Source organism: Syngnathoides biaculeatus, chromosome 3 (assembly GCF_019802595.1).
Source record: "Syngnathoides biaculeatus isolate LvHL_M chromosome 3, ASM1980259v1, whole genome shotgun sequence".
NCBI classification, from domain to species: Eukaryota; Metazoa; Chordata; class Actinopteri; order Syngnathiformes; family Syngnathidae; genus Syngnathoides; species Syngnathoides biaculeatus.
This window is the reverse complement of record NC_084642.1, coordinates 5,964,857-5,978,695: the sequence shown is the minus strand read 5'-3', so window position 1 is coordinate 5,978,695 and position 13,839 is coordinate 5,964,857. Positions and strand designations below refer to the sequence as shown.

Here is a 13,839-nt window from a genome sequence, read left to right as displayed (position 1 = left end):
AGGTAGAGGTGGGGGGCTGGCTGTACGGGTACCACCAAACCGTCCTGTAGATGTTGACGTACTGGACGAACAAGGCCACCAGAAGGTAAACAAAGAGCAGGAACTCAAACAGCAGGCTGCTGTCCAACGGCAGCACAGGAATCTTTGAGTGGCGGACGGGCTCCGGTCTTATTACGGCCGAGATGGGTGGTGCGGACAGACCCAAGGAGCCGCTGTTCCTAAAAGAAGACACACCCCCCCCCCACACACACACGCACACAAAATACCAGTGATAAAAGTGGGGAAAACAAAAGCTACACATGCATTTTTTTTCATTATTTTTCCTGACTAAACAACTGTACTGGAAAAAAAAAAAGGCGGCAAGAAACCTCTCATATACTGATTAAAAGTGTGGAACTCGTTCCTAATTAATGTGAGCAGAGTAAATAAACTGCGCACACAGACGGCGCAAACAAACATGAGAAGATTGAGCAGAGCAACGCTTACGTGAGCAAATGTCCAGTTTTCAGGAAGTTATTAGTGGAAGAGTTGCTAAGCAGAAGATGATGCATGTTCCTTATGTTCACTTAAACCCATCAGCGAACGATACGCAAACTGCAAGATAAAGTACAGCGCACTATCACCCCCACACAGATTTTTATGAAGATGGCCACGAAGGATGACATCATATCATTGATGCACGCCAGTTTTATTCAATCCCAGTTGACGCAAAGAAAAATGAGCTCAACGCAATCGTGCGTGGGCTTCCCAGGTACCTCACAAACGTGCCCCCGACAACCCTCAACCATATTTGTAGGGAATTGCAACTACAAATATTATGTTATTATTAAGTAGAATGCATATCTATGACCATCAAACCATTATTTTCTTTATGTGGCCTGATGTATTTTTTTTACAAAAGAAGAGCATAATTACATACCTTTATTGCAACAGCAGGGAAAAAAAAGATGAGTCAAGGTAATTAAGTAATTTTAGTATTAGATACTACCCAAAATATGCATACTATATTCAAACTAAATATTAAAGTAGAATCAAACTCACTGTTCTTTGTTCTTAATTAAATACAATTAATATGAAGGTATATTCAGAAAATGACAAAGGACAATTTTGTAACAAATTTTTGATGTGTATCTTGAAATTCTAAACTGGCTCATTTGAATGGATGAATTGAAGATGAATATAATAAATGCAATAAATAAATGAATAAATCAAAACTAGCCCGGTGACGATAGACGATTAGGGAGGCAGTGTCATTTGGAGCAGGACGCCCCCCTCCTGCCCCGCAACTATATTAAATCTACACCACGTAAATTTGTGCGTCAATTCAGCGGAATTTCCACTTCCTCGTTCGTGACAACGCGACCCGTTACGACCAGTAAAGCAATTCTCCTTTTCCCGTTTAGGAGTAGCGATAGAAGGCACTCATTTGACTGACAGCTGCCAGTTCCGGGGAGACGGGGTTTTATCTGAGCATTTAGCGAACCGCCCACACCATTTGGCAAGATAAGAAAAAAAAAAATGTCTCAATTCTAGTCCATTTTGAAGTCTGATTTCACATGCTTCGCTTTTTTTTTTGGGGGGGGGGGGGAAATTCATCCATTGTCTGGCTTTTTCATGATGTGCCATATTTACGTTTTGTTTTCGGTTCGGTTTTTCAGTGGTGCCTCGGTTCTCGAACACAATCCGTTCCAGAAGGCAGGTTGAAAACCAAAACGTTTGAAAACCGAAGCACCTTTTCCCATTACAATGAATGGAAAATGAAATAATGCGCTCCAAGCCTAAAAAAATTTTTTTTTTTTTAAATTAATTTTTTTTTTTAGCTTTTCCCGATAATAAACAGTATAGTAGAAATACGTGTGTAGTTTAAATACTTTATATAATTAAATCATTTAAGAAATATATACATATTTTTTTTCAAATCCCTTCCTCGCCAACACTATCCCCAGCTAACTGCTGCTCGTTCACAAAAGTAAAAAGCAACTTTTGGACTTCTCCAAGATCTGTGGCCTCTGCTTGGTCAACGCTGTTGCTCCTTTAGCAACATCACTCGCTTTGAGGGCATCCTTTTGTTTCAGGACGGTGCTGATCGTCGATTTCGCCATGCCATACTTCTCCGATAGCTCAGAAACACGCACACCAGATTCGCGCTCGGCTATCAAATCCTTCTTGAAGTCGACAGTTTTATCCGTGCGTTACGTCTTTTCCGTTTTTTTCCAATGGTACGTTCGGAAGCACAATAACAAATCGTCGTGGGTCAGCTGGTCGGGGTGTTCGAATACCGATTTTCGTTGGAAATCCAAAGCAAAAAAAAAAAATAAATCTTGAAATTTTCGTTGGAAAACCGATTGGTTTAGAAACCAAGATGTTCGAAAACCGAGGTACCACTGCACTTTCTTTTTACAATCCAGTTGGTACGCGGCCAATTTTACACGTCGCTGTCAAAGAGCTGTAAGATTTCTGCAAAGGACACATGGCTGGATCCTGGATTTTAGTCCATATTAACTTCATTGATACTCAATCCTCGCACCTCAATGTGCATTTAAGACCGTTTGCTTGCTCCTTAACGGGCCACTGTCATGAAATGCATGATTTTTAGTATGTTATTCATGAAAAAACACCCGACATGGACCCATGCATGATTTTGACGTGTCCAGTTTTTTGTGTCTCCCGCCATGAAAACCCTCCTCGAACACTCGGGAGGACTGATTTACCCTTCATAAGTTTCCAAGAGACCCGGTTCGTCGTGAAATATGGATTTCACGGGTGCAAAGGACGAGAGCTTCATGGGTTCCAAATGACAGGTAGGTGTGTATACAGCTACTAAAAAAAAAATAATAGTTTGGGGCGGACCACGTAATCCATCTCCCATAACGTAACAAAAGATCTGCGTACGTATGACAGGTGTGCTAAATTTGTCGCCGACGGCAGCGGCTATGAACAATGCTCCCGACAATGGCGCACTCGGCCGCGTGCGACGACAACGCCGTAAAGCAGCCCGGCTCGGCTCCGTGATAAGCCACCTCGGGGCCGATAATGAGCCACCCCGGGCGATGCACCGCGAGCCCGACGCGCAGCCTTCGCCGAACCTGTGAACGGCGGTGGCTCTGAACAACGCTCCCGACGATGGCGACGACAACGCTGTAAAGCGCCCCGGCTCGGTGGTGGTGTTCATCGCGGACGGCGGCGGCTATGAGCGACGCCGTAAAGTGGCCCGGCTCGGCGCCGATATAAGCCACCTCGGCTCACCTCCGCCGCGGGAGTGGATCTGACGGGGAGGCGGTTTGGCTGTGATCGCGTGTCATCTGAATATGGCTCGAAACAATAGGGTAATATTGCCCCAGTAATTTCACTCGGTTGTGTGATGTTCTCTTTTTCGAAAAGAGCTTCCGTGTCAGAAGGGGCGTGTTTGTCTCCCATAGTTGGTCGGGTCCACCGCATGTTTTCAATGGCAAATGTCCGGAGTGATGTTACGAACAGGAGATGCCGCAACTTTGCGCGTGGATGACGCCCTCTCCGCTCATATTTATTTTTTCGTATAGACATTGAAGTGAATAATGTCATATGTATTTTTCATTTCAATATTCATAGGGATGACACTTGACCTTTAATATGACAGCGACGGAACAACTTCCGGGACACTTTAAAAGCGTTGAGGAGATAGGAAGGTTTCAATTATGAGAAATAAGATCGACTCTTGGACACCAATACGCCACCAAAACGTCAACTCTTCTTTGACGTTGTTGCATCAGGCCAATTACCAGAATATTCCGAGTTAATGTACGGAAATACTCACCTAGCTCTGTGCACTGGCTGCATCATGCCTGCCTCCTGCTCATCCCTTGAACTCTTGCTTTGGATCCAATTCCCTGCCTGCCTGGACCCTGCACCACATTTCCTCCAAATATCTCCGAACAGAAGCCTTTCCCTCCGGCCACAACAATAGTCACACGTACATTAAACATCTGTGCATCATAACCTGCTGCTCATCTCGCTCATATGCACCGGGGTCGTCCTCACAATCAAAACCCAAAACACTTATCAGCTGTGTGTTCAAGTTAACAGACTCGGATTTCACACCACGTAAATTTGTGCGTAAACCGAGATGAGAACAATCATTATTTCGGTATTTATAATTTCCGTGATATTTTTGTTTGGTGGTGTAACGTGACAATGGGTGCTACATAGGAAATATTGTGTTCAGGAACAACAAAATAATTTACAGTGAAGAAAAAAAGTATTTGAACACCCTGCTATATTGCAAGTTCTCACACATAGAAATCATGGAGGGGTCGTAGGTGCATGTCCACTGTGAGAGAGAGATCATCTAAAAAGAAAAATCCAGAAATGACATTGTATGATTTTTTTTTTAACAATTTATTTGTGTGATACAGCTGCAAATAAGTATTTGAACACCTGAGAAAACCAATCTTAAATTTTGGTACAGTAGCCTTTGTTTGCAATTACAGAGGTCAAAACGTTTCCTGTAGTTGATCAAAAGGTTTGCACACACTGCAGGAGCGATTTTGGCCCACTCCTCCACACAGATCTTTTCTACAGATCAGACAGGTTTCTGGGGTGTCGCTGAGAAACAGAGAGTTTCAGCTCCCTCCAAAGATTTTCTATTGGGTTTAGGTCTAGAGACTGGCTAGGCCACGCCAGAACCTTGAAATGCTTCTTATGGAGCTACTCCTTGGTTTTCCTGGATGTGTGATTCGGGTCACGGTCATGTTGAAAGACCCAGCCAAGACTCATCTTCAATGCATCCTCTCCTTAATACAGTGCAGTCGTCCTGTCCCATGTGAAGATAAACACCCCCAAAGCATAATGCTACCCCCCACATGCTTCACAGTAGGGATGGTGTTCTTGGGATGGAACTCATCGTTCGTCTTCCTCCAAACACGGTTAATGGAATTGTGACCAAAAAGTTCCATTTTGGTCTCATCTGACCACAAAACATTCTCCCATGAGTCCTCTGTATCATCCAAACGGTCATTGGCAAACTTAAGACGGGCCTTGACATGTGCTGGTTTAAGCAGGGGAACCTTCCGTGCCATGCAAGATTTCAAACCATGACATCTTAGTGTATTACCAACAGTAAGCTTGGAAACGGTGGTCCCACCTCTCTTCAGGTCATTGACCGAGTCCTGTCGTGTAGTCCTGAACCGATTCCTCACCGTTCTAAGGATCATCGAGACCCCACGAGGCGATACCTTGCATGGGGCTCCACTCCGATTGAGATTGACAGTCATATGTTTAGCTTCTTCCATTTTCTAATGATTCCTCCAATACCGGACCTTTTTTCCACACCAACCTGCTTGGCAATTTCTCCGTCGCCGTTTCCAGCCGTGTGGAGTTGTACAATTTTGTCTCTGGTGTCTTTGCACAGCTCTTTGGTCCTGGCCATGTTACAAGTTTGAGTCTTAGTGATTGCATGGGGTGGATATTTGTCTTTATGCAGCTAATGACCTCACACAGGTCATCTGATTCAGGATAATACATGGAGTGGAGGTGGACTTTTAAAGGCGGACTAACAGGTCTTTGAGGGTCAGAATTGTAGCTGATACACAGGTGTTCAAATACTTATTTTTGATTTCATTTCTGATTTTTCTTTTTAGATTATCTCTCTCACAGCAAACATGCACCAACAATGAAAATTTTAGACCCCTCCATGATTTCTAAGTGGCAGAACTTGCAATATAGCAGGGTGTTCAAATACTTTTTTTTTTCTTCACTGAAAATGTTTTTAAAGTGTGGAAGAGTCATAAAACGGTTTACAACTTTTAATATGGTCACTCCGGTAGTCTTTACAACAATGGTACAACCAATCGATTTGAAGTCAATGAGGGAGGGAATCCAGATTATCCAGCCTGTAAAAAATATTTAACCCCCCCCCCCAAACCTGAATGACCTACAGGCAAACTAACTCCCCGTTAGATCGAGTGACTAACGCGTCACCACCAGACAAAATGGTTGCCGATCCAGAGAGGATCAAAGAGGCATTTGTGGTCACGTATCAGGAGTGTGAAACACAAACAGGGCGATTAAGTACGGAAAACCGTTTGGGCATTCATTCAAGATCCTTGATATCCACCTTTATGGCCCTGTAAAGCTGAAAATGTATCCTGTGAATTTGCAACATCATAGAGAAGCTAACAAGGCCGGCGAATTACAATACTGAAATCGTCAAGTATATAAATCAGGCTCAAAAAAAATCTCGACATAAATAGACAGAGCCCTCCTCAAAGCCGTGGGACGCGGTGGGCGTGTCGGCTGGTTGCGCTGAACACACGGCCCGCTCGACCTTTTACCAGTCGCTCAAGTATACGTCTGTGGCTCAAACGATGTCTGTTGTGTCAGCTACAAGCTGAATAACTTGTACCACTGCGTTTAATAAACTTCATTTTCCCTGAAGTGCCTCTTTAATGTAGCGCAATTTCTGGCCTATAAGCCGCAACTTTTTTCACACGCTTTCAACCCTGCGGTTTACGTGCCGAGGAAGTGACTTTTATCGGTATGTTGTTGTTTTTTTTTTTTTTTTAACCGGCCCTGTTGGCGCTGCGGTAGCGTTAGCACCGTGCTAGCGTGTTGCTGCTGTGTTACTGCCGTGTCTGTGATTTTTCCCGGTATGTTTTTTGGTTTTAACCGGCCCTGCTAACGCTGCCCTAGCGTGTTACTGCCGTGTCTCTGACTTTTTACTGGTATGTTTTTATTTTTTAACCAACAGTGTTAGCGCTCTGCTAGCATTTTGCTGGTGTTTTACTGCCGCGTCTGATTTTTTACCGATATGCTTTTTTTTAATCGCCCTGTTAGCCCTGTTTCTACAGTGTTACCGCCACGTCTCAGTGATTTAGGTATGTTTTTTTTTTTTTTTTAACCGTCTCTGTTAGTGCTACCGTGTTGTTGCTATGTTAAGCTAAGCTAAGCTAACGTATTAAAACTTTAAAAACTCTTTCTGTGTGCCATCTTTCTTTGTAAATATCTCATGTTTCAATATGGGTTTCAATGTGGGCAGTTGCGGTTTTTACACAGGTGCGGCCTATGTATGTACCAAATGTTATTTCCTTTACAAATGTACTGGGTAAGGCTTATAACCAAGTACGCTCTGTAGGCCGGGAATTACGGTACATGTGAGGAGTCAAATTTACCGGTAATCGATTAACTCAAAAATCACCAAAACCAGACTATTTTTAATTCATTTTTTTCAACTTTTTTTTTTTTTTTCAAACCAGCAGTGTTAGCGCTATGCTAGCGTTTTGCTACTGTGTTACTGTCGCGTGTCAGTGATTTTTCCCGGTATGTTTTTTTTTTTTTTTTTTTAACCGGCCCTGTTAGCGCCTCGCTAGCAATAGCACCGCGCTAGTGTGTTTCTGCTGTGTTACCGCCGTGTGATCTAGGTATGTTTGTTTTTTTTTTTTTTAACCGTCTCTCTTAGTGCTACCATGTTGTTGGTATGTTAAGATGAGCTCAGGTATTAAAACTTTGAAAACTCTTTCGGTGTATTTTCATTCTTTGTAGATATCTCGTGTTTGAATGTGGACACTTGCGGCTTTTACACAGGTGCGGCTTATGTATGTACCAAATGGTATTTCCTTTACAAATGCACCGGGTGAGGCTTATAATCAGGTGTGCTCTGTAGGCCGGGAATTACGGTAGCATCCCATTCTTACAGGACAAACTGCAAACTATTTAGTACATTGGCATGGCTATGAAGGATATTGAAGCCATTTGAGCCTTTATTCACTGTCAAGGATATTGTATAAAAATGTTCAAGAAATGTTTTAAGGTAAGCCGTTTGCACATTCATACAATATTAAAGGATAAAGCCCTTTGTTCTATATCTTTCTAATATTGAGTTTACTATTAAGTGGACCTGAAGTCAGATATCAATGATATCGGATAAATGCTCAAACAGCTTAATGGGAAACGATATAAAAAAAAAAAAAAAAAAGAAAAGAAAAACACTGGTAATAATCAGAATTTTAAGCCATTCTGCTCGTGTGCTGGCTGATCACTAACCTGGATATCAAGGATATTGAATAAATGTTTAAACGGCTTCCCGTAGTTAGGCTACGCTCATGCATCAAATTAAAAAGTTGACCGTAGGGCGGAGATAAAACAATGCTGGCCAGACCTGTTCCTGAGGCCTGTACCATTCCCCAGGTTGCCTCCAACGAGAGTTTGCAGGGAGGGCAGGGCAGAGCGGCTCAACTGCTGTCTGCTGGGACCCCTGCGACCCCCTGGCATGGTCGCCGGTTACCGTGGCAACCCCAGACACCGGGACACCTCCCTTGCTCCTCAATGAGCGACCATATACGCTGAGGCCGCTGCGAAGGAGAGCAAAAGAGGGATTCTTGTCAGAGGGAATCGCAACTCCAACTTGTTTACATTTCACTTTTCATACAACAAAATTGAAAGTGCTATCAAAAATTTCAAGGCGCATTTTTCACCTCAAAACTGAATTCATGTTCCGAGTGCTTAACATCATGATTTTAGTTTGGATACAACCCTGATCTAATATTGACGAGTGTGATGTGACCTGAAGCCTCCAGAACACAAACACTGATAATGCACCCAGCAGTAAAACAGATTTCATATATTTTTTTTTCCCTCAAATATTACGTTAGGAAAATTATGGCCGTAGGACTTTTTACACCAAAAATCTTTGGAAACATTCAAGTATTTAAGTATATAAGACCAATCCCACCCCATTTATATTCTTACGAGACGTCAAGACTTTGTACTCCATCCGTCCATTTTCTTAGCCGCTTATCCCCACAAGGGTCGCAAGAGTGCTGGATTTAAACAAACAGCCACACTCACAATCACACCTCGGAGTAATTTATAGTGCTCAATTCATAGTGCATGTTTTTAGGATGTGGGAGGAAACCGGAGTGCCCGGAGAAAACCCGCGCAGGCACGGGGAGAACGTGGAAATTCCACACAGGCGGGTCCGGGATTGAACCCGGGACCTCAGAACTGTGAGGCCAATGCTTTCCATCTGCCGAGTGTTTCCCATATGAATAGCAATTATTTTTTTTAAATTTGCCCTCAACATGGATGTAACCGTGTCCATCCATCCATTTTCTTAACCGCCTATCCTCACAAGGATGGCAGGGATGTACCAGTGTATGATATATTAAAAAAAAGCTATAAAAGAAATAATAATACCGATAAAGAATTAAGATAAGGATACAAGTATGGAAGTAGATTAGTGCCACCAGGATTTGAATTTGAAATGTAGAGTGAAATAGGATTTGAATTGCCACAGAAAACAGGATCTGAATTTGAAATGTAAAGTGATCACATTTTCAATAGTTGCTAGTTCAATTCGGTGTCTGAAATTCAACTGGCAATAATTCACCGTCTGAAATTCAACCGACGACAATCCGCTGTCTAAAATTCACCTTGTGTGCCGCCAGGAAGAACAGCCAGCCAATCGCAGTTACGCTTTCTTAGTCACGTGACGTCACGTGCTAAGAAAGCGTAACCGGATTGGCCGGCTGTTCGGTTCTGACCTGAAGTAACCCTGCTTGGTGGCACAGGCGATGAATTTTAGACAGCGAACTGTTGCCGGTTGAATTGTTAACATTGGAAAGTTACACTGAAATACAACTATTGAAAATGTGATCACTTTACAGTTCAATTTAAAATCCTGGTGGCATTAATCTACTTCCATATAAAATACTCCAGAGGCAGAGCACTACAAAAGGAAGAAACACCATTGGGTTGGAAACATACATACATATATATATATATATATACGGTCCATTGGATGAATTACGGGTCTGGTCGAAGGTTCCTTTTTTCCTTGCTTTTGTCGCCTAGTGTTTGCTCAAGCGAGGTTCCGTTTGAATGAGATAGGTGTGTCGTAAAGTGCCCTGAGACAACATCTGTTCTGATTTGGTGCAATATAAATACAAGTGAATTGTATCCACCTTCGGGGTTGGTACCAAAACTGGTACTTTTTTTTTTTTTGTCACTGACCAAAGAGTTGACGAATTTACCATGGTGTACTTGAATGAATCAGTGTACCGCACAAGAGTATAACAACATCACTCGCTGCACAGACAGCACAATCTATAGCTGTCTGGTCGGTATCTCGGGGACGACAATCCGTGAATGCAGGTGAAAATCCAGGAGAGCTGGCAGGGTGGCAGAAAACTGGTCCAAGCGGGGAGCGGTGCAGACAAAGCCAGCTAACTTTTGGCTAACAAGTGCCAAAGCAGTAACAAGCAGAAAAAAAAGCTGAGGACTGTTTAACTACTGGTTTGGGTTGCAGGGCGTAAGATTGAGCAAAATGAGTCTAAAAATACTGTACAATGCGTTAAGCCCAGCCTGGTCTGTCGGGGTTGGGGGAGCTCTTAGTCTGGATGCTCCCCTTGGCTCAGTCCCGAGCTACGTAACTTCTGGATACGTCTTTCCTAATCGGTCGTATTGCTGTGATTTCTATTAGCTTTTTTTTTTCGCTGCATTTTTATGCAAGCAAGGTGCTATGCGTTTTTTAGAAATATTGCTATATACCGTAATTTCTGTCCGACAAGCCACGACTTTTTTCACACGCTTTCAACCCTGCGGCTTACGCGGTGATGCAGCTAATTTGTGCATTTTTTTCTAACGGCCGCAAGGGGGCACTCGGGCGGAAAAGATAAGAGTGAGATCGGTGGAATAAATGTGCCGAGGAAGTGACTTTTACGAGTGTTTTTTTCCCACCGGCCCTGTTAGCACTCCACTAGCGTTAGCGTTGCGCTAGCGTGTTGCTGCTGTGTTACTGTCGCGTCTCAGTGATTTTTACCGGTATGTTTTTTTTTTGTTTTTTTTTTTTAACTGGCCCAGTTAGTGCCACGCTAGCGTTAGAGCCGCGCAAGCATGTTTCTGCCGCGTCTCAGTGATTTAGGCATGTTTTTTTTAACAGCCTCTGTTAGTGCTGTGCTACCGTGTTGCTACTGTGAAGCTGTCGCAGCTATTTTTTTTTTTTTTTAACCAGCCCTGTTCGTGCTACCGCGTGTTGGTATGTTAAGCTAAGCTAATGTATTAAAACTCTGTGTACCGTCTTTGTAAATATCTCGTGTTTCAATGTAGGTTTCAATGTGGGCACTTGCGACTTTTACACAGGTGCGTCTTATGCATGTACCAAATGGTATTTCCTTTACAAACGTACGGGGTGAGCCTTATAATCAGTGCGCTTTGTAGGCCGGAAATTACATTAAGTATAGCGACTTGTTGTGGTAAAAGTTGGATTCAAACAAATGGGTTTAAAGTTTCGCAATCACATCAGACATACTTATTAAATCAATACTAAATACCTAAAAATAGTGACAACAGCTTGCCAGGTACGCTGTTTTGTTTTTGTGTAATACACATAGTAAGTGCATAGCGAAAATCTTACATTTTTAACTTGTATTAGGTATAATACATTGGAATACAATTACTCTTCATCTTTGTTCCATGTGCAGTTCATTTGCTTCAAACAGTGTATTGTATTTCATTTTATCATTTTTAAAATATTATACTTAGATGTATTTATTTTTACTCTACCTTCCTTTGCTAATTTGTTTTACACTTGGGATGTCATTTTGTTAGATTTGTCAAAGTGCTTATCTCATCTAAGGTGTCATAAATTGTGTGTTAGCATTAATCTCACTGAAGCGCACAAATTATGACGTTTGATTAAACGCACAATGCCACCGACTGTTCTGCTTGACGCGTTTCTTTTCCCAAAAACTATTTTTTTGTCTCCACATTTTGCTCGATATAATGTATTCATGGTGAAATGTGTTCTCCCGATTATGAAAGAGTGGAAAAGGTAGAAAAGAATTCTGGTGAAAGATGAGTTTGCTTTCTCTATGGTCATTTCTCTGCTGATATTGTGAAAGACCACAATAGCCTGCTAAATATTTTCTATAGAACATTTCTAAAGAACTACAGAACTTTAGGACCCAAGTCCTATAGCATTCCTGTAGAAATTCTATAGAATTTTATACAATTTCTGTAGAAATTCTTTAGCAGGGTATTCTCCAAGTCTTGAAAGATTTGTCAAAATGGTCTAAAATAGCAATATGAGGAAGTCTGGCATGAAAATGACTGGCATTTAATAACGTGTGACTTTTTGGGTGCAGTACATTTCAGTATTTACATGCAATTGCTGTCTTAATTGTCAAATGTGCATAATACTAGAGTGGCTTACAATTAATAAATACTTTGTAGAAATGATGTTGGCTTGTGTTTGTTGAAACAGGCCATAATCGAAGTTTGAGAACCACTGATTTAAAGCATTGGTATGACTAAGTCAGTCGATTCAACACAAAAACAAACAAGTCAAAGGGGGAACGTTTCAGTTAAAAGTCACCGGAGGAAAACGGGAACTATGCAGAGTGTATTTTGTCATTTCGTCAGACTTTAGCTTTTGGCGTGCTGCACTTAGTCGAGAGACACGAAGAGAAAGCAGACACAAACGTGGGCAGATTTCACGTTGACGACACCGCAGTGACGTGCACCAAACCTGGCGTTTCTCAATCATGACAACAGCCACAATGCTCTTTTTGTGTTGTTGGTTTTTGTAGTTTTAATACACGCCAGTCAGAAACTTGTGCACATAGCTTCAAAGATAAGGGGGGATACATGTGGGCGAGTGTCTGGAATATTCGTTTTTTTTTTTTTTTTTTTTTTGTTTTAAGTGTTTCAAGCTCTGTGCAAAGTCACATTTTACTCACACGACAACATACGGGAGGGTGACGCGGACGAGGATGCATCAGTCACTTGTGAGGCTTGCAGCCGGACGAGTCCAGACGGAACCGAGCATTCCTCCGCCTCCTTTTTTTTTTTTTTTTTTTTTTAAATACTCCAGTAAGACCCAACGCAGCGCCGCGGAGATGAGCTAACGTGGTTCCGGACAAGTTGTTGCGGTCCCCGGTCGCTCGGTGTCGGAATGAAAAAGGCGTCTTTTTCAAAAAGTTGAGCCCGAAGCTGCGAGGAGCGACCGTGTAAATGCCATTTCACACAGACCGACGTGGCAAGCCCGCACCTCCTCGGCTCTGACGTCATCAGCGCGCGACACGAATCGTAAACGTGGAAAAAAAAAAATAATAAAATCAAATAAAACGTTTCGTTTGAAAATTATCGTTGCATACGGCGTCAAAGGTGGGAAAAGTATATAATAAATACAAATACTCAATGTGAAGGAACGCGTCTGAGATACATGTATTTATTCAAGTGGGATAAATACAGATTTTAAATCCACTCGAGAACAAAAGATATATATATATATATATATTTTTTTTTTACTGTCAGACATATATAATACATTTTCAGGAATAAAACCACCGCTGCGTGGTTTATTAAGAATTCACTGTATTTTAATATTGGACATGATGGTACAGATGGTACTAGAAGTACAGATAGTGTAATCCACAGGTGTCAAACGGAAGGCCCGGGGAGCCAGATCCGGCCCGCCACATGATTTTATGCCGCCCGCGAAGTCAAATCTAGAGTTTCCATTTCCATGATTCTTGTAAAAATCTGTGCGAAAAATTTAAAATTGTCACATATCATAAATCAGGGGTCACCAACGCGGTGCCCGCGGGCGAATGGTAGCCCGCGAGAACCATATAAGGCGCCCGCGAGGTATGTTCTAAAAATACCACAGGCCACAAATTGTTACCATTATTCCGTGTTTTAAATTCGGAATGTGACTTGCTTACGTGAATTAAAATTTTAAAATACATGTCATGTCATTTACTACAATAAATTAAAACAAAAATATTTGATGTACGTCTGAAATTTGCCGCAAACAGGTCACGTAGACCTTCATGCGATCGGTGCTCACGAAGTAGCCCTCAGCCT

The 13,839-nt window shown here is 42.2% G+C and overlaps 1 protein-coding gene across 5 annotated transcripts in view; it reads right to left on the bottom strand.

Moving 5' to 3' along the window:
* tmem39a (transmembrane protein 39A) overlaps positions 1-13,030 on the bottom strand; it is a 25,776-nt gene extending 12,746 nt beyond the window's left edge. Inside the window, exons 1-4 of one of the 5 annotated variants that reach the window (XM_061813871.1) lie at positions 12,711-13,030; positions 8,132-8,324; positions 3,794-3,925; positions 1-218 (exon numbers count right to left, since the gene is read on the bottom strand). The exon at positions 1-218 is cut by the window's left edge and continues 5 nt beyond it. In XM_061813871.1, the coding sequence (XP_061669855.1) occupies positions 1-218; positions 3,794-3,925; positions 8,132-8,244 (463 nt within the window). In that variant the 5' untranslated portion in view covers positions 8,245-8,324; positions 12,711-13,030. Of the gene's footprint in view, positions 219-486; positions 595-3,793; positions 3,926-8,131; positions 8,325-12,710 lie in introns of those variants that run through there. The other 4 variants (XM_061813873.1, XM_061813874.1, XM_061813876.1 and 1 more) reach the window with 4 other exon arrangements.
* Positions 13,031-13,839: the final 809 nt, after the last annotated feature.